The 22,015-nt window shown below is 55.0% G+C and overlaps 8 protein-coding genes across 8 annotated transcripts; 5 read left to right on the top strand and 3 right to left on the bottom strand.

Annotated features, from left to right (window-relative positions):
• Positions 1–4,420: 4,420 nt before the first annotated feature.
• On the top strand, positions 4,421–6,021 carry THITE_2118355 (uncharacterized protein). The gene has a single exon (XM_003655034.1). The coding sequence runs from the start codon at positions 4,657–4,659 to the stop codon at positions 5,776–5,778; it is 1,122 nt and encodes a 373-aa protein (XP_003655082.1). The 5' UTR covers positions 4,421–4,656; the 3' UTR covers positions 5,779–6,021.
• A 723-nt stretch (positions 6,022–6,744) lies between these two features.
• Positions 6,745–8,503, top strand: THITE_2118352 (uncharacterized protein). The gene is made up of 5 exons (XM_003655033.1): positions 6,745–7,216; positions 7,285–7,341; positions 7,416–7,483; positions 7,544–7,902; positions 7,968–8,503. Exons 1-5 carry the CDS (start codon positions 7,018–7,020, stop codon positions 8,407–8,409), a joined length of 1,125 nt encoding a protein of 374 aa, XP_003655081.1. The 5' UTR covers positions 6,745–7,017; the 3' UTR covers positions 8,410–8,503.
• A 1,357-nt stretch (positions 8,504–9,860) lies between these two features.
• Positions 9,861–10,526, bottom strand: THITE_121508 (uncharacterized protein; the record flags this gene model as incomplete). The annotated part of the gene is made up of 4 exons (XM_003655032.1): positions 9,861–9,933; positions 9,993–10,045; positions 10,075–10,350; positions 10,428–10,526. 4 exons carry the CDS (start codon positions 10,524–10,526, stop codon positions 9,861–9,863), a joined length of 501 nt encoding a protein of 166 aa, XP_003655080.1.
• Positions 10,527–11,112: 586 nt separating this feature from the next.
• THITE_2090256 (glycoside hydrolase family 55 protein) lies at positions 11,113–15,281 on the bottom strand (the record flags this gene model as incomplete). Its single annotated transcript, XM_003655031.1, has 7 exons — positions 11,113–11,471; positions 12,140–13,458; positions 13,505–14,027; positions 14,112–14,292; positions 14,355–14,637; positions 14,692–15,106; positions 15,206–15,281. 7 exons carry the CDS (start codon positions 15,279–15,281, stop codon positions 11,113–11,115), a joined length of 3,156 nt encoding a protein of 1,051 aa, XP_003655079.1.
• Positions 15,282–15,780: 499 nt separating this feature from the next.
• Positions 15,781–16,020, top strand: THITE_2033096 (uncharacterized protein; the record flags this gene model as incomplete). The annotated part of the gene is made up of 1 exon (XM_003655030.1): positions 15,781–16,020. A coding segment is annotated over one exon (240 nt), but the record flags the coding sequence as incomplete, so codon positions are not given.
• A 609-nt stretch (positions 16,021–16,629) lies between these two features.
• On the top strand, positions 16,630–18,135 carry THITE_2053475 (uncharacterized protein; the record flags this gene model as incomplete). The annotated part of the gene is made up of 2 exons (XM_003655029.1): positions 16,630–17,636; positions 17,709–18,135. Coding segments are annotated over 2 exons (1,434 nt in total), but the record flags the coding sequence as incomplete, so codon positions are not given.
• Positions 18,136–19,879: 1,744 nt separating this feature from the next.
• On the top strand, positions 19,880–20,266 carry THITE_41800 (uncharacterized protein; the record flags this gene model as incomplete). The annotated part of the gene is made up of 1 exon (XM_003655028.1): positions 19,880–20,266. One exon carries the CDS (start codon positions 19,880–19,882, stop codon positions 20,264–20,266), a length of 387 nt encoding a protein of 128 aa, XP_003655076.1.
• A 755-nt stretch (positions 20,267–21,021) lies between these two features.
• On the bottom strand, positions 21,022–21,610 carry THITE_42262 (uncharacterized protein; the record flags this gene model as incomplete). The annotated part of the gene is made up of 2 exons (XM_003655027.1): positions 21,022–21,238; positions 21,390–21,610. The coding sequence occupies 2 exons, from the start codon at positions 21,608–21,610 to the stop codon at positions 21,022–21,024; spliced, it is 438 nt and encodes a 145-aa protein (XP_003655075.1).
• Between the last annotated feature and the right edge of the window lie 405 nt (positions 21,611–22,015).

The raw sequence follows: 22,015 nt of genomic DNA, 5'->3' as shown, positions 1-22,015 counted from the left end.
GCTCGCAATTACTCCTACTTATATAGATATTGATTAAGCGAGGTGAAAAACTAAGGGTAACAAATATATTGCTAAATATTTAAATCTATATATTTCTAGATCTGATATATAGTGCCTTGCCAATTAGAGCCATTGGTATTATTATTCATTGTACAAGCCTAATATAACTTACGCTCTATAAATTCTATAAAGGCTTCTTCGTCGATAGCGATGTCCTTAAGATATAGGAATATAGTATTAAATTTCTTTGTAGCTACCATTGAATCTAGCTTAAAGCGCTTACTTAGAGCCTCTAATATCGCTTTAAGGCTTTACTCCTTAAGAAAGCGACGATAGCTATTGGAAATTCCTTTGGACTATTAGAGTTGGGCTCTACCTTCAAAGAGTATAGGAAACATCTTAACAATCTATCGTTTAATAGATCTGTCGTTATTATCTTTAATAAAGGTTTTAATATAGGCTTAGAAGCAATAAACATCGATATAAATGATAGTCTTACCTTTATAAATTACTCTTAGACTATTAGGGTCTAGGTAGAAAGGGTCAAATACTCCAATGTCTTTGTATTTAACCTTAAATTCGGTTTAGCCTACTATATAGCTAGAGTCAAATATACTATCTCAGTATTAGCGGCTATTAGACGTTGGGCTATTGCTCTAAGGGTTCGGTTAATAACGCTACGGTTCTATACAACGTAGGCTATTATAAATAAGGTTATATCGAGAGCCGATAGCTATACCTTCTTTAGAAATTGGGTATATAATCTATATAGGAATAGGCTATATAGGCTGAGCTAGTAGGTTTGGCTACGCTAGTGGGTAAGGCTATACTAGCTAGTAAGGACCTTGGTCGACTAGATACGTAGATGCCTATTAGCACAGTTCTAGACCAATATACGACGCAATCGGTATAGCTATAGCTAGCCTAGACGATATCTACAAGGTCTAATCGGTCGACGAAGCTCAAGCCAATACTACGAACTATAGCACAGCTTACGTATAATAATGCTCTATAGGTATACGCTACCTCTAGACACGTTGCAGGCTGTTCAACGTTAAATTATCGAAGCCTAGAACAGTAGGCTAAGGTTGATAGGACGCTATTCTAGCGTACAAACGCTCTATAGCTTCCTAATAGGCCTACTAAGATACCTAAAAGCAGGTTCTCGCAAAGCGCGCTACAGATTATCCTTCCAAATATATAATACAAGTATCTATCTAGTATATATTCTAGTTCAGATCTTTTATATTCGACTAAATTACTTTGGCTACCTACGCCGTTAGCGTATCTACCAAATTGATTTGATCGTATTCTAGACGGTCAAGGCGTCGATCGATATATATAATCGTCTACTTATTATAGCTAAAATTAGCTAGCTTCGAAAGCGATCCTTCAGCATTATAAAGGTCTTCTTCTATATTATTGTCGCCTAGCTACGAATCGTACCTAGTGACGAAGAATATATCTATATCCTATAGGTTACAATCAAAGATCGTAGAGTCTCGTATATCGTATAGGCTACGATTTAAATTAGTAGGAAGGATCGGATATTCGGCCTAGGTACATCGGATATTATAGGCTTCAACTACCTAGTATTCTCAGCCTAGATTATACTCTTTAACTTACTCTATCGGGGGTATAGTCGGAGCTATAGAGGATCGAGCCGTTGCTAGCAAAGTCGGTTTAGGAAAGTCGCCTAGTATACTCGGCGTATCTTTCGGAGGATTCTATAGCCCAAAGGGCTTCTCTAGGCCCCTTACTACTTTAGGCGGTATATCTACATTAGCTAATGTAACCGATAGACCAACTAAACATTAGTACAATAGGAAGTAGATATAGATTGGAAAGGGGGGCCTTCAACCGTAGGGTATAGCAAAGGCTCTAGATACTAGTGTATAGCTAGAGGTCTCCGTAGTATCGAGGGTATCGTCGAGCACTCGTAAGGCATAAGGTCCAGCGAGCCTCAGATCGGAAAGGTGTAGTAGTGCTAAGATATAGCCTTCTTGACTATAGGAACATAGGGGCTACAGCGCTCGGCGAGGGAGGTATAGTGGCTATCGAGATCCTTATTAGACCCGACTGCTTAGTAGAGTTGATGGTTGTAGTAGACTTCCGTAGTATACAGAGGCCTCCTACAAATAAGCCGTCGCAACGTTTATAGAATACTCGAATGGTTCGATCGAATTGAAAAGATTCGATCGATCAAATAGATTGAATAAGATGGCGGTCAGCGCGATACGAGAGTCGTAGCTACTATTTGATACGAAGGTACGTAATAGTAGTATATAGATACAATGGTAGAATGAGTGATGATGGATTCAAAGTGGGGAGGCTCCCACCACTGCCAAGATATTCTTGGCAGTGTATGTGTGGGGCGTATAGGCCATACAGGGCAAACCCTACATAGAGCAACCCTAACCCAGAGCCTAACCTAGATAGGGTCATCATCTATTTACATATACAGGAGCATCCGGTATCAGTTATTGTAGGAGGGCGAAAACCTGAATCTGAACCTGGTGATTAACTTCTTTTTTGGGGTTCAAGCTGCTGACTCAGCAGCATTTGGGTCACGTGTTGAAAACGGTATCTGATGATTAAACGGTAGAGAACACGTAATCCGTACTCGCTCAGCTTTCACTATTCCGTTTCTCAGTTCCGTCCCTCATCAACATCGCGGTGTGATTCTAACATTTGCCTTGTGACCCCAAGTTCCGCCAACGCGTCGCAGATCTTATTCCTAGCCAACCAAACGCGTTTGCGGCCCTACTCTATGCAAATTGCAAGGCGCAGCAGCTGAGTTGCCAACTGGGCATGCGGGGTGACAGTCCCACTCTTTTCATATCGCAAATGGCAGCATTAGCCGCTTTTGCGTACGTGTAAAACCCGGAAACCGATGCTAACCCCACAGACCTGATTGGGCTCGTCGCAGCGGAAGTGTTGACCGCCTTTGACCAGCCCAACTCTATGGCCGCAGCGGCGAGCGACCTGCCGGCCTTGGCGGCCTAGGAGGGTGAGTCCTTTCCTAGACGCGACTGTCGTCGCCAACCCCCGCGCGCAGGCGCAAGGCTTGACGTACTTGGCGCTCCAGCACGTCCACCCGGCTTTCGCGATCCCAGCTGTATAGGCTGCTTTCACGTCGCCGCCATCCTGCCGATCACCGGTGACGACTTGGCCCGCACCAATTTTAATCAGTTCACCTATATCGCTACCGGCATGCCACCGCCGTCTGCGCCATCGCCGGGCACGGAGCGATCGCCAACGGCCGGATCTACTCCGTAGGCGCGCCCAGCTTTGAATTGGTTCAAATGGTTGCCCCAGCAACATAGCGGTAGCCAGCGGCCGTTGACCACCTCAACGTGCCGCACCACGCCTATGAAGCTACTTTATCAGCGGGCGCTGCTCGATTTCGATATTCCAGATTATTGATCTAGAGCCGATTCATAACAAGTCTAAGTAAAGTAAGCGTACTGCAACCGACTGCGTCTGATATATATTCGCCTTCTTGGAGCTAAGACTGTCCGTACAGATGACTCGAATTGATCAACTCGCTATGATTGCTTCCTGGCCCATCGCCAATTGACTTCCTGCAGCACCCACACCTCCAGGAAGACCGGCGATGACGAGACATGGAGACCTAACCGCGCCGCATGGGCTAGTATCTATGTAGGTCGATTCGTAAGTATGTGGCTCTCTCGTTCGAGGACGCGCCTTCTACTTACTTGCCTCCGCCAAACCCAAGGCCGGGTACGCAGTCAGGGCATACAAGCCAGCCTTGTATTACGTAATCATGTTTCAATTTAATCTAGATCGAATTTTATTGCGTTTTTAAGCTTTTTGAGCTATTCTTCGTATTTGCAAGGTGGTCGAATTGATGCGGTTACGAATTGCGATCCCCGTGCCAGGACGCGTTCGTATACAAAATTGGGTAGGGAGGTGTCCGGTTTTTAGGTAGGTGTCCGGCAATTTTGTGCCCCTCTCTTCTGGAGGGAGAGAGGGCTGCGAAAATACCCACTTTTCCTTTGGCCCTCGGGTAAGGTCGAAAAGAATGCGGTGCTTAAAATGGCTGGAGTCGGCGAGCTCTCGATGACCTATGTACCACGGACAGGCTGCTGCGATGCTCGGTTACTGCCTCTCGCTCGGCACAAGTTTGCCCAGGCGAGCTTGCCGACAAGCGCGTGACCCACACTTGTGCTGGTGAGAAGCGGTGAGGGGTAGCTACCTAACCTAACCCTGCAAGTGGGGCCCTGAACAGCTCCCCTGAGGACCTGAACTGCTGCGATTTGCTATGTTCCTTCAGAACTTTGAGCCTAATGTACAGTAACGTCCGAAGCTGGGTAAGCGGCTCCGCATTGGCTTGAGTACATACCTGTTGATCTGCCGGGGTGCTAGTGTACTGTAGCGAGGTCTACACGTGTAGCTCTCCGTCTGGACCCCATTCACCGTCTCCATCACACCCTTTCGTGAATGGGATCCCGAAGCCATTGCAGGGGCCTTGATTCAAGTCATGTATGTACATAAAATCTCGGGATGCCTCTCCTTCCTTTTTGTTTTTGCTCCCTCCGTAAAAAAATCTCCTTTTTCTTATTTTATCCACCCAAAGGGGAACATTACAGTGTAGCATTACCGATTCCGTCTCCTTGTCAGCCCAAGAAGATAATGTCATTCCCTGTGCCTCCAGTTCGCGCCAAAGGCGCCCTCGACTCTGCCGATCCGCTACCCGTGATCGTCGAAGAAGTTACAGCTGCCTGGTTCGCCAAGATCCTCGGACGCCCTGTCAAGACGGCGAACCTTGTCGAGCCAATTCACGGAACGGCCAGCAAGCTCCTTTACGAGCTCACATACGAGGACAGCAACGATGCCGCGTCGCTGCCGACTCACGTCTGCGTCAAGGGTGGCTTCAACCCCGTCCTCGTTAAGCTCCACCCGGCCCTGAATGCTGTCTACCGTCGCGAGGCAGAGTTCTTCTACCACATCGCCCCCACCGTGTCGATGCGGCTCCCGCCCGTCTGGTACTGCGGAAGTGACACCGTCACGGGCCAGGGCATTGTGGTGTTCGACGATCTCAAGGCCAAGGGCTACCAGTTCGGCAACCCGCTCGAGGCCTGGCCCGTCGAGCGCGTGCGCGCTGGCGTCGAGGAGCTCGCCACACTCCACGCCAAGACTTGGGGAGCGAAGCAGGAGGATTTCCCCTGGCTCAAGGAGGGCCTCTCCCTCCGCGAGGTCATCCTGTCGTTGATGGTCGAGTCCGAGTGGGAGAAGCGCTTTTTTGACGAGACGGCCAAGCCGCCCGTCCCCGATCACATGAAGGACCGCGAGAGGATGATCCGCGCCTTCAAGACGCTGTGGGCGACGACGAACCAGGACCATCTGTGTGTTACGCACGGCGACGCCCACATCGGCAATACCTTCATCACGCCAACGGGCGAGCCGGGCTTCCTCGACTGGCAGGGCCTGCACTTTAACTCGTTCCTCCACGATGTGACGTACTTCATCGTCGGCACTCTGACCATCGAGGACAGGAGGGCAAACGAGGTCGAACTCTTTGAGCGTTATCTTGCTGCTCTGCACAAGGCTGGTGGGCCCAAGTTGGAGAAGGAGGCTGTCTGGGATGATTATCGGAAGCACCATCTTCATGGCTTTGCTTGGTCCTTGACGCCACCTATGATGCAACCCAAGGACAAGGTCGATATCATGACGGCGAGGCACTGTGCGGCGATTCTTGACCACAAGAGCCTGGAGCTGTTGGAGAGTCTCCCCGGCTATGTCACAGAGGTTTAGGGGCAGGGAGACCGAGAATAGGTAATTACCGTCAATGCGACATGGTCACCTCAGTTGTCCTGTCACGCCACACTCAATGGCAGCGCACAAAGGAATGTGATATGCTTGAAATATTCCTGAAAAAGCGACTGCCGGCAAGTCGCCACCTGGACCTGGCTGAGCCTCATATCCCTTTTTGGTCCCTGTGATGGAGGATCGAACTGGTCGTCCACTCACACTTCAAAAAAAAAAAATGGAAAACGAAAAGAAAAAAAAAAAAAAAAAAAGTCAAGCAGATGGCCACTAAACACTTGGAAATGAAGGGTCGGCATCACGACTTATGCAGGAAGACCGTTAACCCGGTTCGGTCCGTTCCTCGCACCAACTAAACAGGCGCCTCCACCCACCCTGGCTGCTGAAACAGACACTGTGTATGCCAGCGTTCTGCCAGTGGCTACCCGACCCTGCCTGCCCACTTTTCGTCAGGGAAGCCACCCCTATTCTGTAAGCGAGTTAGTTACAGGGACTATTCCATGTCGACCAGAGGGGGTTCCACCCCGGGAGGAAACCCAAGGTTCCGCGAGAGAACAGTCTCACTCTTGCTGGGCCCAAGTATGAAAATGGGCCAAGGGGGAGGAGGTATTCGGATCGGCGGGTTGCCGTGCAACTGGAGTTTTCGCTGATGCGTGTTGGTCTCACTTCGTTTCAGGTTTTTTTTTCTTCTGCGTTCTTTTGCATGTCGGTTCAAACTACCATTAGCTGCTCTTCCAGAGGATTGGATGCTTGAGCGGTATACCCGAGGTGGGTAATCAGGAGTTTGCGACCGTTGTGAAAATGTGGGTGTGACTGGCGACTGCCAATGAGGACACGGACGGTCAAGTAAGGTTGCCCGTTCAACTGGCACGCAGCAGGGTCCCTCACTCCATCTCCCGAGGGGACGAAAAACATAAGTGGTCCACCATCAACCGGGGCCAGCATGGGTACCTGGTAGGAAGTGCAATTGCAAAAGCAAAGAGCAAGCATCCCCGGCTTACTCCGTAACCGAGTTTTTTGGTGGGGGTAAAAACTACCTTACCAGGCAAGTCATTCCATTGATAGGGGGCAACTATGCACTCGTTCTTGACAGGGATGCGAGAATAAGAAATGCCCCGAGCCCGGTGAAATGGAAACGTCCAAAGTTCGGCAGGAACCGACTGCTCCTCGTCTTTCGTTCCTTTTCGTTCATGCCGACGAGTCACTCTCAGACGGCCTGCATCGACAATGGCTTCTACGGACCCAACGGTCGAGGTCGGCGTCATGCCGCCACCACCAGGTGTGACCCCCGACTTCCACCACACAACGCCCACCCAGATCAGCTTCATTGCCGTATTTGCTGTGACCTTTGCGCTGGCGACGATAGCCCTTTTATTGAGGGTGTACACTCGGGCCTTTGTCGTGAAATCCTTGGGACTCGACGAACGTATGTTACCCATGCGGTTGCACGCATGTCTGTTCTACACTACACCCCCAGATCTGACGTTCTTGCAGCACTGCTTATCAGCGCATGGGCTGTGACTTTGGTCTTCTTCATTGAATCGCTTAAAGGTATGCCTCCCCCCATGACATCGACCGTTCCATTCCGACATGATGACCATCTCCTGACACATCTTTCATTCTAGCCATGCCAGCCGGGTTTGGCAGACATCTGTACGAAGTCACAGCAACACAACTAACCGGATACCTCCAGGTACGTCGCCGCTGATGAGAAAGACAGTCCAGGCGACTAACCATCCCCATCACCGGACAGCTCCTCCTCGTGCTAGCATTAACCTACATCTGGCCACCAACCCTGACAAAGCTGTCCATTCTCGTTCTCTACTGGCGCATCAGCCCAAACAAGATCTTCCGCGTCTGCATCGCTGTTACCGCCGTGGTACTCATTGGCTACACCGTCACCTTCACCGTCTTGTTCTCTGGACCCTGCAACCCGCTCCTGGGCACTCCTGAGAGCGCCGTCTGCCTGAACAACATCGCCGTCGCCCAGGCCGTCCTCAACATCACCACCGATGGCGTCATCATATTCCTCCCGATCCCCACCATCCACAGCCTACACATGCCCCTGAAGCAGCGGATCACCGTGGGCGGGATTCTGGCGCTTGGCTCAGCGTATGACATGCATCCCACAACCTTCTCCATATTAATGCTAATCCCTCCCTCTTTCACGTGTCCAGTGCCTGCATCGCCTCCATCGTCCGCGTCGCCTACGTCCGCGCCATGGTCAACAACCCCGACGTGACCTTCACGCAGTGCTCCGCCGCCGTCTGGTCCCTGCTCGAAATGAACCTTGGCATCCTGTGCAACTCGCTCGCCGCGCTCAAGCCTTTCGTCAGGCGGCACCTGCCCTCGCTCTTCTCAAAGACGGGCTCCGGCGCCGGCGGCGACAGGACCGACGACTCGTATGCCAAGCGCAGCAAGAGCAGCCGGAAGTGGGGGCATAGCTATCAGCTGCACAGTGTGGGGAATGGGAAGACAGAGCACGGGGCGGTCAAGGACGATATTGTCAGTGTGAATCAGTTCCCTGTCGAGTATGATAGTCGGACGAAGGGGACGATCATGCCGGGGAAGGGGGATAGCACGGATACTATTCTGGCGCCGGGGTATCCGGCGCACTAGTCGGTATGAGCGGCGTTGTTTGCGATGTTGGCCGGGGTTGGCGCCCGGTTTCCTGTTAATCTCCGATGGTAGACGTTAAAGAGGTCCCGCCAAGACTAATTTCGGCCAATTGTCGGCTATGTTTTTACAACGTTTTTACGTAACCCCGATCGCCAAGGCGTTTGCTCTATCGCTAAGGGTTAGTTCGCCGAGGGTACGGGGGGCGGCGCCAGCCCCCCGCTGGTTAGGGTTTAGGTTAAAGTTAGGATATAGGTTATAGTTAGGGTGCGGGTTATCCTCGTTTTCTTTTTTTTCGATTTGGTTGAGTTTTCGTAGAGTTGTTGCGACGAGTCTTTGCGATTGTTGTTGTTGATGTTGCTCGAAGTCGTCGTGGCCTGCTCACCCCTTGGCGATTTGTAATTACTTGTACGCGGCAAAATCCGAAATTAGTCTTGGCGGGACCTCTTTAACGACGACCTCTCCGATATCCTTGATGGATTCAGGCAAACAGATGTACATTGAACTGGGGTGGAAGTTGCATAGGCATGATGGTCTCTGCGGTGGGCATGCTGCTGGATTTAGCATTTTACACTGCATCTGGTTATGCAGGTCATGAATATAATTATACGACGCTTCGGCTCCCTCCCCCCCCCCTTCCCCTTTCCCGGGCACCACGACGACGAATCCCTCTTCCCGCCATCCTACAGCTGCTCGCTTTTTGCCTTGCTGGCGTAGCTGTAGCAGTTACCCTTACGTAGCATTAGGTAAATAGAACGACTTTAAGCTTACGTGATTTACTGCAGTGCGGCCGAAACCTGACGGTACATACTAACCCCCCGTTGTATCTCTGCTGAGCCAGAGGACTCGATAGTCAAGTGTACGATCCACTGGACAGAACACGAATCGGATCCGCGAGATTGAGACGGTCTTTTCATATCTCGGTTCCGGTACAGAAGCAACAGGAGCGGCTTCTGCCCATGAATGCACCTCGAGGGAAGCAGTTCACGAACAGCTTCTTCGACCTCCTCTACGCTGTCGATGTCGTCGGCGTTCTTAGAAATGCTGTTTAATTTAGGACCACTTCTGCCACTATAGCGAGCACAAGCAAGGACGAGTGAGGTCCGTAGTACATCATGCTGTAATACGGGATTCTGTCGCTGGCGCCGAACTTTTCGAAGGATGTCTGGAAACCATGGACGTTGTCGGCAAGATAGCCGCCAGTAACAATCATGCTGGAGGTCAGGATCATCTGAAGGATTGCGTATGCTGTCAAGATCCTTTCGTGATCTACTCGCAGCCACCTCGGGTGGGCCGTAATCACAGCTCCGCAGATGGCAAACGCGGTGGTGGCGATGGCTGTGATTACCGCGACGATGAGAACATTGCATTGGAGCGACCTGGCACTCTCGCTGGAGCACTGATTGATCCGGACCTGCACCCTGGGTATCTAATTACACCGGAAGGGACACTGCTCATAAGCCCGGCACAGCATGCTCCACAGCTTCGCGCTGAGTCTCCCACGCAAGCCAGTCGGACCTCGTTGTCCTGTCGCAGATTGTCAGCCACAACCCTGTCTTCGAACGATAACACAAGGGGATGCTCACGGTAACAGTCCCATCGAGTTGACCTTCCATATCCCCAGCGCCAGGGCAACCAGCTGCATGACCACATACGCCAGCTTGAGACCTGAAAGATCTTGGCTCTATTGCTGTCCGTCTCGAAGCGCTCAAAGGCCTGGTTGGTGCCGAGGATGCCCATGATAGGGTTCTTGAAGGCCATGTAGACCATCATGATACTAAAGATCTGTAGCGAGTTGCCCGACATGTACATCATGATGGCGGTCATGGGCAGGCTCTTGATGGGGCCCAGCGCCACCTCCCACACCTTCTTGAGCTTCCACGTATCCATCTCGTCGGGCGTCGGCGGCTTGCGCTGGGCGGCTTTGGGTTCCTTGGCGTCTTTCTTCCGCGAGCGGGCGACCGGGTTAGTCTCGTGTGCGGCGCATATGGTCGCGAGAGCTAGCTACCTTGGAGACGGACGAGGACTGCGAACGAGGGGAAGCCCGGCAGATCAGGAATGCTCGCCTGCTTTGATTTGTGCGCTGGCGGATTCTTGAGCTCTGCTGCCCATACGGGCATTGCTTTCGATGTTGTTGCGAGTGCAGACATTGCGTGGCGCGTTCTTTTCCTAGGACTGCAATTGGGAGAGGCGACGATATTGAAATGCACACAAAGTAGAGTGAAGTGATGTCAGGGAGGGCATGTCGTCCGTGTCCGCCGTGCCCGGCGTGCAAAATGTAGTAGGAGGGAACTACGCACAGATGATTGAAAGCTTTGCAGCCCGAACTCCATTCAGATTATTCACCCCTGAAGTCTTGGCAAGCTAGCAATGGGGGGGAAAAGAAAAAGTCTAAACACATCGGAAGTGATAACCCGTTGATCTCGCCGTTAACTTCGTCCCCATGCCCGATTACCATGTGATACTGTCCCCCTCCTTCTCCACCTACTACTCTCCGTGTATCTGGCCTGATGTTGATGCCTATGGCGGAGCTAGGATGAGTTCTCCCTGCAATGACTGGCCGGACGATGATGCTGCCGGAAGAAGCAAAATGTTTGAGTGACCACGCAGAGAGAGGAGATGGGGAGATGGGAAGAAGGCGTTTAAGCCATTGCCATGGCAAGAGCCGCAGCGCCGCAGACGAGCAGGTCGCCGAGCAGGTCGGGTTTATTGGTGACCGCACCCGTTAACAGTGGTGGTGCTGCTCGGCGTGGTGGAGGTGCTCGGCGAGGAGACCGTCGTGGTGTGAGTGTTACTGGTGGTGGTGGTGGTCGACGAGGTGCTCTGCACGACGGGGATGGTGGTGGTCACCGACGAGGTGCCAGGGATGGTCGAACTCGTAGTGCTCGTCGAGGTGCTGGTCTCGGTGGTGAAGGGCGGGGTGACGGTTGTGGCGCTGCTGCTAGTGGAACCCAGCGTCTGAGTGACGGTCTCGGTCTCGCACGGGGTGGCACCAGCTGTGACCGTGACGGTGGCTTGCTGGATGAAGGTGACGGTGGTCGTGTCGGCTGCCTTGGTGCCCAACTCTACCGAGCTCTGTCAACACTCGACAACAACCCCAAGAGCATTTCTCAACGTACACCTAGGATGCAGTTGCATATTACAAACTGGCCAATGTCCTTACGTAAATTCACGGCTTAGGATTGAACCACCACTGAGTAGGTATCTATCCCTTACAATAGCTCTGTAGGCCAGGTGCTCACTCGATTATGAGATTTGATAACAAGACTGGCTCGCCTGTAACCAACTGAAGAACTCGGTTTTTAACGGTTGTGCCACAAGCCAGCGGCTCTGAGGTCTGAGTGATGAATGCAAGAATGATACGACGACTGGACATAAAGCTGGCGTGCCCCTATTTGGGCATCGGGGCCATAGGGAGGGTGATATGCAGTCAAGGGTAGGACTCGGTTTGGACGTTGTTGCCAGGGAAAGTTGGAGCAAAATTGGAAATTGAAATTGGAGACTAGCGTTAAGGAGCTATTCTTGCGGCATAAGCGAGCTATCTTGTACAACTTGTTTTGAGAGTAGAGCAGCGTTGGTATATCTAGCAACGATTAGCTACCTGATATAACTTATAGACAGAGTACAACCTCCAGAAGAGACTGAGCTAAGCGTATATGCACGCATGCGGCGGAGAGAATTCCTCGAGGCAGCTGGCCCGAAAACTACAGTTTACAAACACGCGAAACCACACCCTGGAAATCGTTGTCCAAGTCCTGGAAGGTTTTCCCAATCTTGCTTATAACGTCGCCGCCGATGTCCCTCCGCGACGCGGCCATCTCGGCAAAGTCCTCCTCGGAGCGCGACCCGCCGGCGGTCAGCAGGCCCAGCAGCTGCACGGGCGCCGACTCTGGGTCGGCGATGATGGCCTGGATCGTCAGCCCCACGTTGCCCGCCGCGGCGACCAGGCCCCAGATGCCGTCGAGGGCCTCGACCTCGGGCAGCACGTCGTCCAGGAAGGGCACGAAGATGAAGACGATGCCCAGGATCTCGAGAATCAGGCTGATTTTGTCGCGCTTGGCCTGCTCCTCGCCGATGGCCTTGACGTGGGCCATCGACTCGAGCGCCTGCTGGATCATGAAGACGGGCATGCTGATCACCTGCAGCACGTCGTCGGTCGGGCCGTACCACGCGCCGTAGGCTAGGTCGGTCAGGCGCGCCGCGATGGTCGTCTGCAGGCCGCCGATCTTGGGCAGCGCCTGCGTGATGATGTCCTTGGGGTTGGCCACGTCGAAGTCGCTGGCCGCCACGGGGTAAGTTGTAGAGGTGGATGTTGTGTAATTCTCGCAGCGGTCCGGGTCGTTCCGGCCGAGGCAGTGGATGCTGCGGTCGACAGTGCCGAAGGTGACCCAGGTCGAGTTGACGCCGTGCCGGGCCTGCAGGTCCTTGTAGAAGCCCGCCGAGTCCTTGAGCGTGTACGTTACGGAGTACGCATTGCTGCTGTAGGCATCGTCATACGAAAGGGGGCACGGATACGTCTCGCTCGTGCCGCTCTGCAAATCTTTGAAGGTACAATCGAAGTACTGGTTGCCCGCGCCGCCTGTCGCGTTCTTGTAAGTCGCGCCGGCCATGAAGCCGGCGAGCGCCAACGGGACCATCTCCTTGGTGTACTTGACGTACTCGCCAAAGACATCTCCGTAGCCGTCGTTGACGGCGGTGTAGTTGGCCAGACCCTGGTTCAGGGTGTTGGAGAGCACGCCCAGCGCATAGTAGCCGGTGCAGATGTCGGGATAGGAGCCGCCGGCCGCTTGGAGGTCGTCGAGGGTGGCAAACGTCTTGGTGTAGTCGCACACAGTGGGGACCATGCAAGCATCCGAGATGTCGTCGTCGTCGCATGTCTGGTCGAGCAGGATATAGTCGTCAACGTAGCCGGCCAGAGCGCTCCAGAAGGGGTGGGCGATGGCCTGCGTGTTGTCCTTGGCGTAGATCGTGTTGTTGCTGTCCGTGTCGCTGATCGTCTCGACAGAGCCGATGGTGACCAAGGTTCCAGAGCCAGAAGCCTCCGTTCCCGCCCTGGTCGTTGAAGAGGCGCTGCTGGCAGTTCTGCGCGTCCACGCACATGGACTGGTCGTAGGCGTCGAACCACGAGTAGAGCCCAGCGCCGGCGATCGTAAGGTTGCCGACCTCCTGGACCAGGACAGCCCAGGAAAAGTTGCAGAGCAAGGCCGTGGCGTTGCACGTATCGTCGGGGAAGTCCGGGTCGTTGTTGAAGAGCCCCAGGGACGCGTTGAAGGGGCCCGGGGACGCCGTGGCAGTGGTGTACTGGAAGTAGGGCGACTCGGTCTGGATCATGCCCGCAAACGTGTTGGATGTGTTGTAGAAATTGTACTGGTAGAGCATCGAGTGCTCCGAAGCGGTGCCATAGAGCCAGGTCGGCCCGCCTGCCGACTCGATCAGGATGCCCCTGGCGGCTGCCACCGTCACCATGGTGTTTTGCGCATCGTCGATGTCGTGGTCGGCAACCCAAGCCCGCACGTTCTCGAAGTAGCCGTTGGACTCGGGCGTGATATGCAGCATCATGGAGGCCGCCACGCAGCCGGCTGGGATCGAGGGGACGTTGGAGCACTGCGCAACCTGGAGTTCTTCACGCATGAATCCACACAGAGTCAGCCTTGTCCGCTCATGCACACACAAGACTAACACATGACTCTCAAGAGAGCACTTACGCGTTCCATACGCGCCGCCCACGCGGAAATGCGCATCCCAGATGCCGACGGAGCCGGGGGACTCGGCCTGCACATTCCACTCCGCCAAGACCAGGCCGGGCAGAGCGCCGATCGAGGTGAAGAGCATATCGGAGATCTCCACGGTTCCCACGTCCCCCGGGTTGCCTACCCGGATCATGGGCTGGGGCGAGGTCATGTTCGCAAAGTAGTGCCCTGAGGCGACGAGCTGAGACCAGACCTCACCAGTATGCGAGTGTGTGGAGGGATGGTAATGGTCGAAGTGGCCAGGTACGATCCGGCCGGGAAGTAGATGAGGTTGCTCGTCGTCGCCAGTGCGAGTGCGGCCTCGATCGCCGCTGTGTCGTCTGAGACCCCGTCGCCCTTGGCGCCGTGATCCTTGACGCTGATGACGGAACCCGCGTCGATGTCTAGATACTGCGGCCTGCTCTTAACGAAGTAGGTTTTTCGGTAGTAACCCGCAGTGAATTCGTCTAGCAGACTTGGGGCCGGCACTCCCACATCGACCCTGGCGTCGCGTACAGTCAGCACCCCGACTAGAGGCTAGACGAGGCAGACTCACGAGTAGATGCCGTCCGAGACGCCGGCATTTTCAACATTGCCAAGGACGAAGAAGTTGATGTTTTCCGAGGGGAGGATGGGAGTATCACCCGGGTCCGGGAACGAGATCAGGGTCTGTACGTTCCGGAACGTTCCGACGTTGTCGAGAGTGATGATGCTACTCTCCAGAACGGTCCCCTTCGGAAGATTAACCTTGATAGCCGTGTTCGCATCGTCAAACATCGAGTCCATGATGTAAATGGAACCGGCCTGCTGCCCCGTAGGGTCCTGGGGGTTGATCAACGTCACTCTCTCGGGGCTGTCACCGAGGAAGAGGCCGGACCAAGTCCAACCCCAGTCCCACAATAAGCAGATGCAGCTCGTTGTTTGACCAGAGATGCCAAAGTTCCGAACCGCGTATTGCTGGTTGCCGCCATCTGCCGACAGATAAATGCCGCAGTCAGCTTGCGCCCGCCAGACTCAAGTTTGTATCATCTCAGAGCACATGCAAGATGGGAGAGCGAGACACCACTTACAAATGCCGTATTTGCCGCCGTTGATCGAGACGTCAGACATAAAGCCGCCGCTGCCATTCTCGGTAAACATGCCCATCTGCCGCTTTCCATCTGTCTATCTCTGCCTGTTTGCCGACCCGAGCTGTTCCAGTGGGTATGGCTTGATCGGAGTCAACAAGACCAACAGCCAGCGCCCAGGCTCAAACGCAGTCTGTACAGTACATCCTGGCTGGGGCCTGGCGCCTTGCTGGACATCACGAGCTACAATTCTACTGGAGGGTCCACCCTCGTCCCGGCCACGGCAACCAGCGGCACGATTGTGTGGGCAACCGTCTTCGATGGCATTGCGCCCACGCCTTTCAACATCACGACCAAACCTCTCTCCACCATCTCGTTGCCCACCAGCACCAGCGCCAGCATCGTTACCAGCACGTGCCATCATCGTCACCGGCACCAGGGCCCGCAGCACCGCCAGTACATCCAGCTCCTCAGCTTCTTCCCCCACGTCCACCGCCTACGTCGCCATCGGCCGCTTCACCGAGGCCACCAACGGCCACGCCCTCTCAGCCGCAAGCTTCACCAACTACACCTCCATGACGGTGGCCCTATGCCAGTCCTTCTGCAGCGGCTACACCTACTTTGGCCTCGAGTACGGGGGCGAGTGCTACTGCGGCAACAGCTTCGGTCTCGGCTCCACAGCCGCCGCTTCCGCCACCGACTGCAACATGGCGTGCGACGGGAACTCGGCCCAAACGTGCGGCGGGCCCAGCCGCTTGAGAGTCTGGAGTAAGGGCGGCGTCGCCCCCGCGTACCCGTCGACGGTCCCGAGCGTGGGCAACTACCGCTACACGGGGTGTTACACCGTGGGCACCAACGTGCGCGCGCTGGCGGGCGCGGTGACGAGCGGGGGCGACATGACGCTAAAATGGAGCAAAGCTGCATTGACGGGCTGTCTCTGAAGTCCACGGTATACCCTGTATATAAAGAAGCGAGAAAAGAGGTTCCTAAGTTCATTCACTTGCCGGGCTCTCTCCTTTCATGGCGTCGCCATGATGTGGATCATCGCTTCAATGGGGTTGACCCCAGTTCACGGACCACAGTCCGCAACGGAATAATTCCTCTAATTCTCAGTTATCACCAACAGCGTAGTATTCTCAAGGACGCTATTCAAATTTCTGACGGGGGTATTTTTGGACAACATCCGAGTGGAAGGCCGGGGCACATGCGCTGCTGCGTCGACAAGTTCCGCACATATCACATTGAAAGGATTCCATCATATTGGCTAAATCGGGCACTCACTACCTACACGACCAACACGGCACACGGTCCCCTTTTCGGCCCCCCGTGGAGATCCGCAAAGACGTAGAAAAGCCTGAGACGAAGATTACGGAGTGCCAGGACGTTGACTGGGACGCCACCTACGCCGCGGCGAAGGCCGGGGGCGCCTGGACATCACCACGTACACGGCACACTCGGCTTCCAAGTTCGACGAAACTGACTTCGTCTACCTGAAAGCTCTTTGGAAAAACCACCCCGTGACCGGATTCCACATCCATAACTACGTCCGCGAGGACTACGTCAGCAGAGCTGAGCAGCTTGCGGGGCTGAAACCCAGCCCGCCCGCCGAGCAAGGACAACCCGTGGACCAGCTGCGCCAGAGCCTCTCGACCTTCATCAACACCATTGCGTCACCCTACAAGGTCAATGAGCCGCTTACCGTCCAGCTGGGGGTATGTCTGATTGCGAAGCGGCATATCGAGCAGCTGAAAGCTGCCAATCACGGCGGCCGATACGTGGGTGAAGACACCCCGAAGCTTCGAAGGTCGGAGAGATTGAAGAATCGACAAAGAGAAGCCGCCGAAAGGGCAGCAGCGGAGGCGAGAGCGGCCGCGGAGGAGAACCAACTCGATGCTCTAGCGGGGCAGGTCGGCGGGCTCGCCATCCAAGAGGAGCGAGCGGTTCCGCTTCCGCAAACACCCCCTGAATCACAGTTTCTGGGCGGTCCCGAGCCAGCGCTGGTAGCCACGCCCGAGCTGGATGTGATCAGCCCGGAAAGCCTGCAGCTGGAAAAGGCCCGGTCCAGAGACGAAGAGATTGTCAACCAGGCGCTGGTAGACCTCCTGACCGCCGCAACTGTGGCCTCTGGCATCGGCATCATCCCGGGTCGGGATGAGCTGGCGTGGTCGGCCTCGCGGCAGGCTTTCCAGCTCGGGCGGGCCGAGGACCCCGTGTGCGAAGCTCGAACGGATGGTCTACTCTACAAAACCGGGGACCCGGATTGCGCTCTAGCGATCTTGGAAGTGAAGCCGTACATCCGCAACTCCAACCAGGCCAAGATTGAGTGGCAGGAGGCGTGCCAGATGGCCGCATGGATCTCCAGCAGTCTACATGCGCCGACGGCGGAGAAGCGGCGTGCAGGTATTCTGAGCACGAGCGATAACAACAACCGCCGGTACGTCTTTAGCTCCGCGCTGTCTCAATGCGTGACTGTGCACCCACTGACGTGATGACAATGTGAATGCAGCCGGGTTCTTATCTCCCAGGACTACCAATACTTGTACATCACGATAGGCGAATGGGGCCGAGGGTACGAGGAATACCTCCTTGGCGGGCGTCGTCCGGAAACGCCTCCTTCCAGGACCAGCTCGCCATCCCGGAATCGAGGCCCGGCCAAGGCTGCCCGCGTCGCAGCAAGGACGGCAGCCGCAGGACCCGCACCGGGAGCTCCGGTTAATGCAGAGTCGAAATCGACGGCTCCCGGCCAAAAGCAACCCAAAGCGGGCTCGGACCCCGGGCGTGAGTTCGAGGCCACAGCGGAGGACCTTGACCCCGACAACTTCCTGATCATGAACTGCTACGGGCCATACAACCTCCAAGACCGTCAGCATGTTGGGGCATTCATTCGCAACGTATTGGCGTTGATGCTAGAGCTTTCGGATCCGTGGGAATGAGCGAACGTGTTGAAGGAGATGCTTTTCTTTCTCTCTTCTCACCAATCGGATCCCATCGCGGTGAGGAACCAGTCTAACCTCCGCTCCGCGTCCCCCTGGGCGTGGCAGAGCGGATGCCTCTCCTCCGGGTCGTAGGGGCCTGGTGAATCCTCTATAAGAGAAACATAGGAGCCCCGCCGGCATCTCTTGGGCCGAAGCTCCTGATATGCTCGAGCACGCCGTCGAGGTACTCGACACACTGCCGCTTGAACTGTTCGCTATCGGCAGCGGGGGCGGCGTCCATCGCGATCAATCAAGGCTGGCTGTCAATGGCGGAGGGGGATTCTCTCGTGACAAATAATCGACAAAGTTCGGGGTCTTTTGGTCGGGTGGGAAAGCGAAGTCGGATGAGTGCACGGAAGGAGTGTAGTGTACTGCAGCAGTCCACGTGTCGACGTTGCAACAGCGCGACAGCGTTGGGGAACACACGACCGTAGTAAATCCGGTAGTTCAGGCGCGGTACTGTACGGAATAGTGGATGTATCTTAGGTACCTGACCTGCAGACGCCCGAAGCCATTCACCGCAGTCACCCCGACAACGGTTGTCACCATCCACTGCAAGGAGCCCCACTTTTCGCCTGGCAAACTTCCTGTCAGCCTCTCCGCAGCTGGCTGAGGGGGCGTCTGAATTCTGGAGGTTACCAGGTACACCTAGTGTGTACACGGTAACCTAACAATGGCCCGCCTCAAACCCACTAATCACCGCCGCTTGGAATGACTCCGCACCCGCGCCACGCCAGAACCGGAAGAGGCCGTCTCCCAGAGTCCGCTGGCGAGGGAGTCGTGTGCCCAGGCGGTGGTGCAGGTAAATGCCCATGGCGACGGCCTGTGAAGCGGGAGCGCTGGGACGTCCGATTGGCACCATTTGCCGATGATGAGGAGCCAGAGAAATCGGGGTTGGCATCTGCCTCCCAAAGGCAGTGACTACTACCATCTTCAATAGGTACCTACTATCCTGCCAGATTCTGGAAGATACGGGCGACAATGTCAAGGCTTAGGTTGTCTTGCCCGGATGTGTACGACGGTGACAAATTCAAGCTCGAGGACCACAACGCAATTCTGGAACCTCATCACAAGCCCCTCTTGTCCGAGAAAAAGTGACAACTGATGAGGAGCCAATGATGGCGTTCCTGCTCTCTTTCGAGTCCCTGAGGCAGACTCTCGTGTGCTCAACTCTGAATTTACCGCAACCCACCACCTCCGATACCAAACGGTCTGCGAGCCCGGAGACTCAAACTGACAACATGATGCATGCCCCTTTCAAAGTCGGTATAACCCCGCCTGTGTTGATCGTGGTACGACCATGGAAGAGGTTTTGCAGAAATGTGCGTGGCTCACCAACGGAGCCCAATTGCTGCCTGTCTAAGGGGATATGATAAGTAATCATGCCTAGGCTGATCACCTAATGGCGTTTGAACTGAATTTCATATCGCACCGGTGCTGGCCTGGCCCGGGAGTCCTTTGATTACTTATCAAAAATCAGCTGCCGATGCTCTCTGGAGGACGGCGGAGAAGGTAATTGGCATAACAAGCCCTGCTCTCCCCATGCCAGTGCCGTCTTTCCTCCGGCGAAGTTGTCCATCCGCAGCCCAGCAAACAACAACACAATCATCCCCACCACACCACCCATCGCCCAGACCTCCCCTGACGCTCAACCTATTCCCGTCTCGATCTCGCTCCATCTCCCCCACCCTCCCCAAAAAAAATGCCCCTCTGGCAGATCTTCCACCCGGAAGGGACCTTCACGACCGCGGAGTCGAAGCAGGCGCTCGCCGCCGACATCACGGCCCTGTACACGGGCTTCGGCCTGCCGGCCTTCTACGTGGTCGTGCACTTCGTCGAGCAGCCGGTGCGGGACACCTTCGTCGGCGGCCGCAACCCGACCGGCCGGCCGTTCGTCCGCGTCGTCATCGCCCACATCGCGGTGCACCAGGACGGCCAGGCGGCGCAGATGCGCCGCACCACCGCCGCCCTCGACGCCGTGCTCCGCCCGCACATCGCGGACAAGGGCTACGACTGGGAGTACCACGTCGACGAGACCCCGCGGGGCCTGTGGAAGATCAATGGCATTGCGCCGCCGCCTTGTAAGTGATTACTGGCGCGTGTGGGGTGTGTTTGTTGTTGAAGAGAGTTCTTGCTGACTGAAAGGGGTGGAATAATAGTCAGAAGCGAGGCGGAGAAGCGTTGGGTCGAGTTGAACGCGCCGGTCGAGTGGGAGGAGGAGAAGGCTGAGGAGAATCTTTGATTGTGTAGGCCGACAGGTCGGGTGTGGAACTGTCACACTCAAGGGAGCTGGGGAGACGGTTGGTTGGGTGGGAACATGGGGAGTGTGTTGGTTGGAAGGAAGGGGGAAAATCCCAACGAGTGTAGGAAGATGAGCAAATAGAATCCTCCACTGGTAAGCTTCTTGAGCAGAACTGTGAATATGTATTCCTACCGAATAATTGGCGCCATAGAGCCGTCCCCCTTCCGCTTACAACAGTTGGCAGGCCGGGCTGCAATGGTTGGTGTGTTTGGGGTCCTGCTTGTGTTGATATGGCCACCCGAGTGAAGGCCGGACAGGTCTCACCGTTGTCCAACCAGCCAGCTGGAAAGCCGGAACATCCAATGCAAGGACCAGCATATTTCAATTTGTAAGCCTAGCTGTACTCGGTGGCCGTTGTTACCCGAGTTGTTCTGCGCTGACTGGACGCAGGACCAACGGCCTCGGAACTGGCGGTTCACCCAACTCGCCCGACTCCGGCCGGAAACCGACATCCTGTTTAATAATATCTTCCAGACAAAGGGAACAAAAACCTACCCCAACTTTTCCACCCTCTGATTATCCCTCCCCGACCCGGCACCGGCTCACTTCCGCTTCTGCTTCCGCTGCTGTTTCTGCTGCCGATGCCTCTCTACCCACTGGTCATAGTTGACGTAGTCGCGGTTGACCTTGCCCTCGCGGTGCGTGCCCAGCACGCGCGGCTCGTACCGGTCCACCTCGTCCGCCACCTTGTAGCTGCGGCCCTCCTTCCAGATGATCCACGAGCCGCCGAGCAGGCTGCCGGCGGCAAGGGTCGAGATGCTGGGTCACGGTTCGCTGTTAGGGTCATATTCTGTTTATTGCACACCGCACATTGCTGCAGAAGGGGTCGTCGGTTTGTGATGGTACGCAGTTTGGCGGAGAACTTGGGGGTGGAAAGGGTTTGGGGGGGGGAGGGGTTTTGAGCACATACGTGCTGGGACTCCATCTCCACGGCGCGCGCGGAGTGACCTTAGTCGGCCAGAAGTTGCCGCCGGGGCCAAGGAAGGTGACGGGCCGGTAGGTGCTGCGTTTCTTGCCGGTGACGAAGGTGATCAGGCGGGCTTGGAGGGTCGTGGTTGTGGAGAAAGTTAGGGGCTTGGGGTGCGGCAGGAGGGCACGCTGGCCGGGCGGGAGGCGGGTTAGTCGGAGCATTGTGCCTGACATGGCTTCAGCTTATGTTTACTGGCCTAGTCCAATGGGTTTGAGCCGGGATGGCTAATTCGCTGCTTTCGGGCGACGCTACATATATCAATAGCCCGGGTTGGGGTTTGGCATCACTGCCAGGGGCATGACGCAAGTCTTGAGTCATTTGCTCAACAGCTCCGTCTGAACCTGTTTATCAAAATTGCCTAAAGAACAAACGCTTCACTGATATAGAGCTACTTGCCGTTAACTGTTGTTTCTACCTCGCTCTGTTCTGCTGTTAACGGTCCAAGTAAAATCGTCTAATTAAGGGACTGCATTTTGGAGTGGAAACATGGCGCCTCGCGTAATGTTAGATGAATCTGGAAGACAACGCTGTCGGAGGACATTCCGACTTGGTTACCTCCGTATACT

This window comes from Thermothielavioides terrestris, chromosome 4 (genome assembly GCF_000226115.1).
Source record: "Thermothielavioides terrestris NRRL 8126 chromosome 4, complete sequence".
NCBI classification, from domain to species: Eukaryota; Fungi; Ascomycota; class Sordariomycetes; order Sordariales; family Chaetomiaceae; genus Thermothielavioides; species Thermothielavioides terrestris.
Note: the sequence above shows the minus strand (reverse complement) of the source record. Positions and strands in the feature narration are given on the sequence as shown.

Excerpts from the sequence above, each read along its gene's own strand:
- THITE_2118355 (XM_003655034.1), top strand. The coding sequence starts at position 4,657 with ATGTCATTCCCTGTGCCTCCAGTTCGCGCCAAAGGCGCCCTCGACTCT.
- THITE_2118352 (XM_003655033.1), top strand. The coding sequence starts at position 7,018 with ATGGCTTCTACGGACCCAACGGTCGAGGTCGGCGTCATGCCGCCACCA. Across the intron at positions 7,342-7,415 it reads CTTCATTGAATCGCTTAAAG|CCATGCCAGCCGGGTTTGGC; the intron begins GTATGCCTCCCC and ends CTTTCATTCTAG. Across the intron at positions 7,484-7,543 it reads AACTAACCGGATACCTCCAG|CTCCTCCTCGTGCTAGCATT; the intron begins GTACGTCGCCGC and ends ATCACCGGACAG.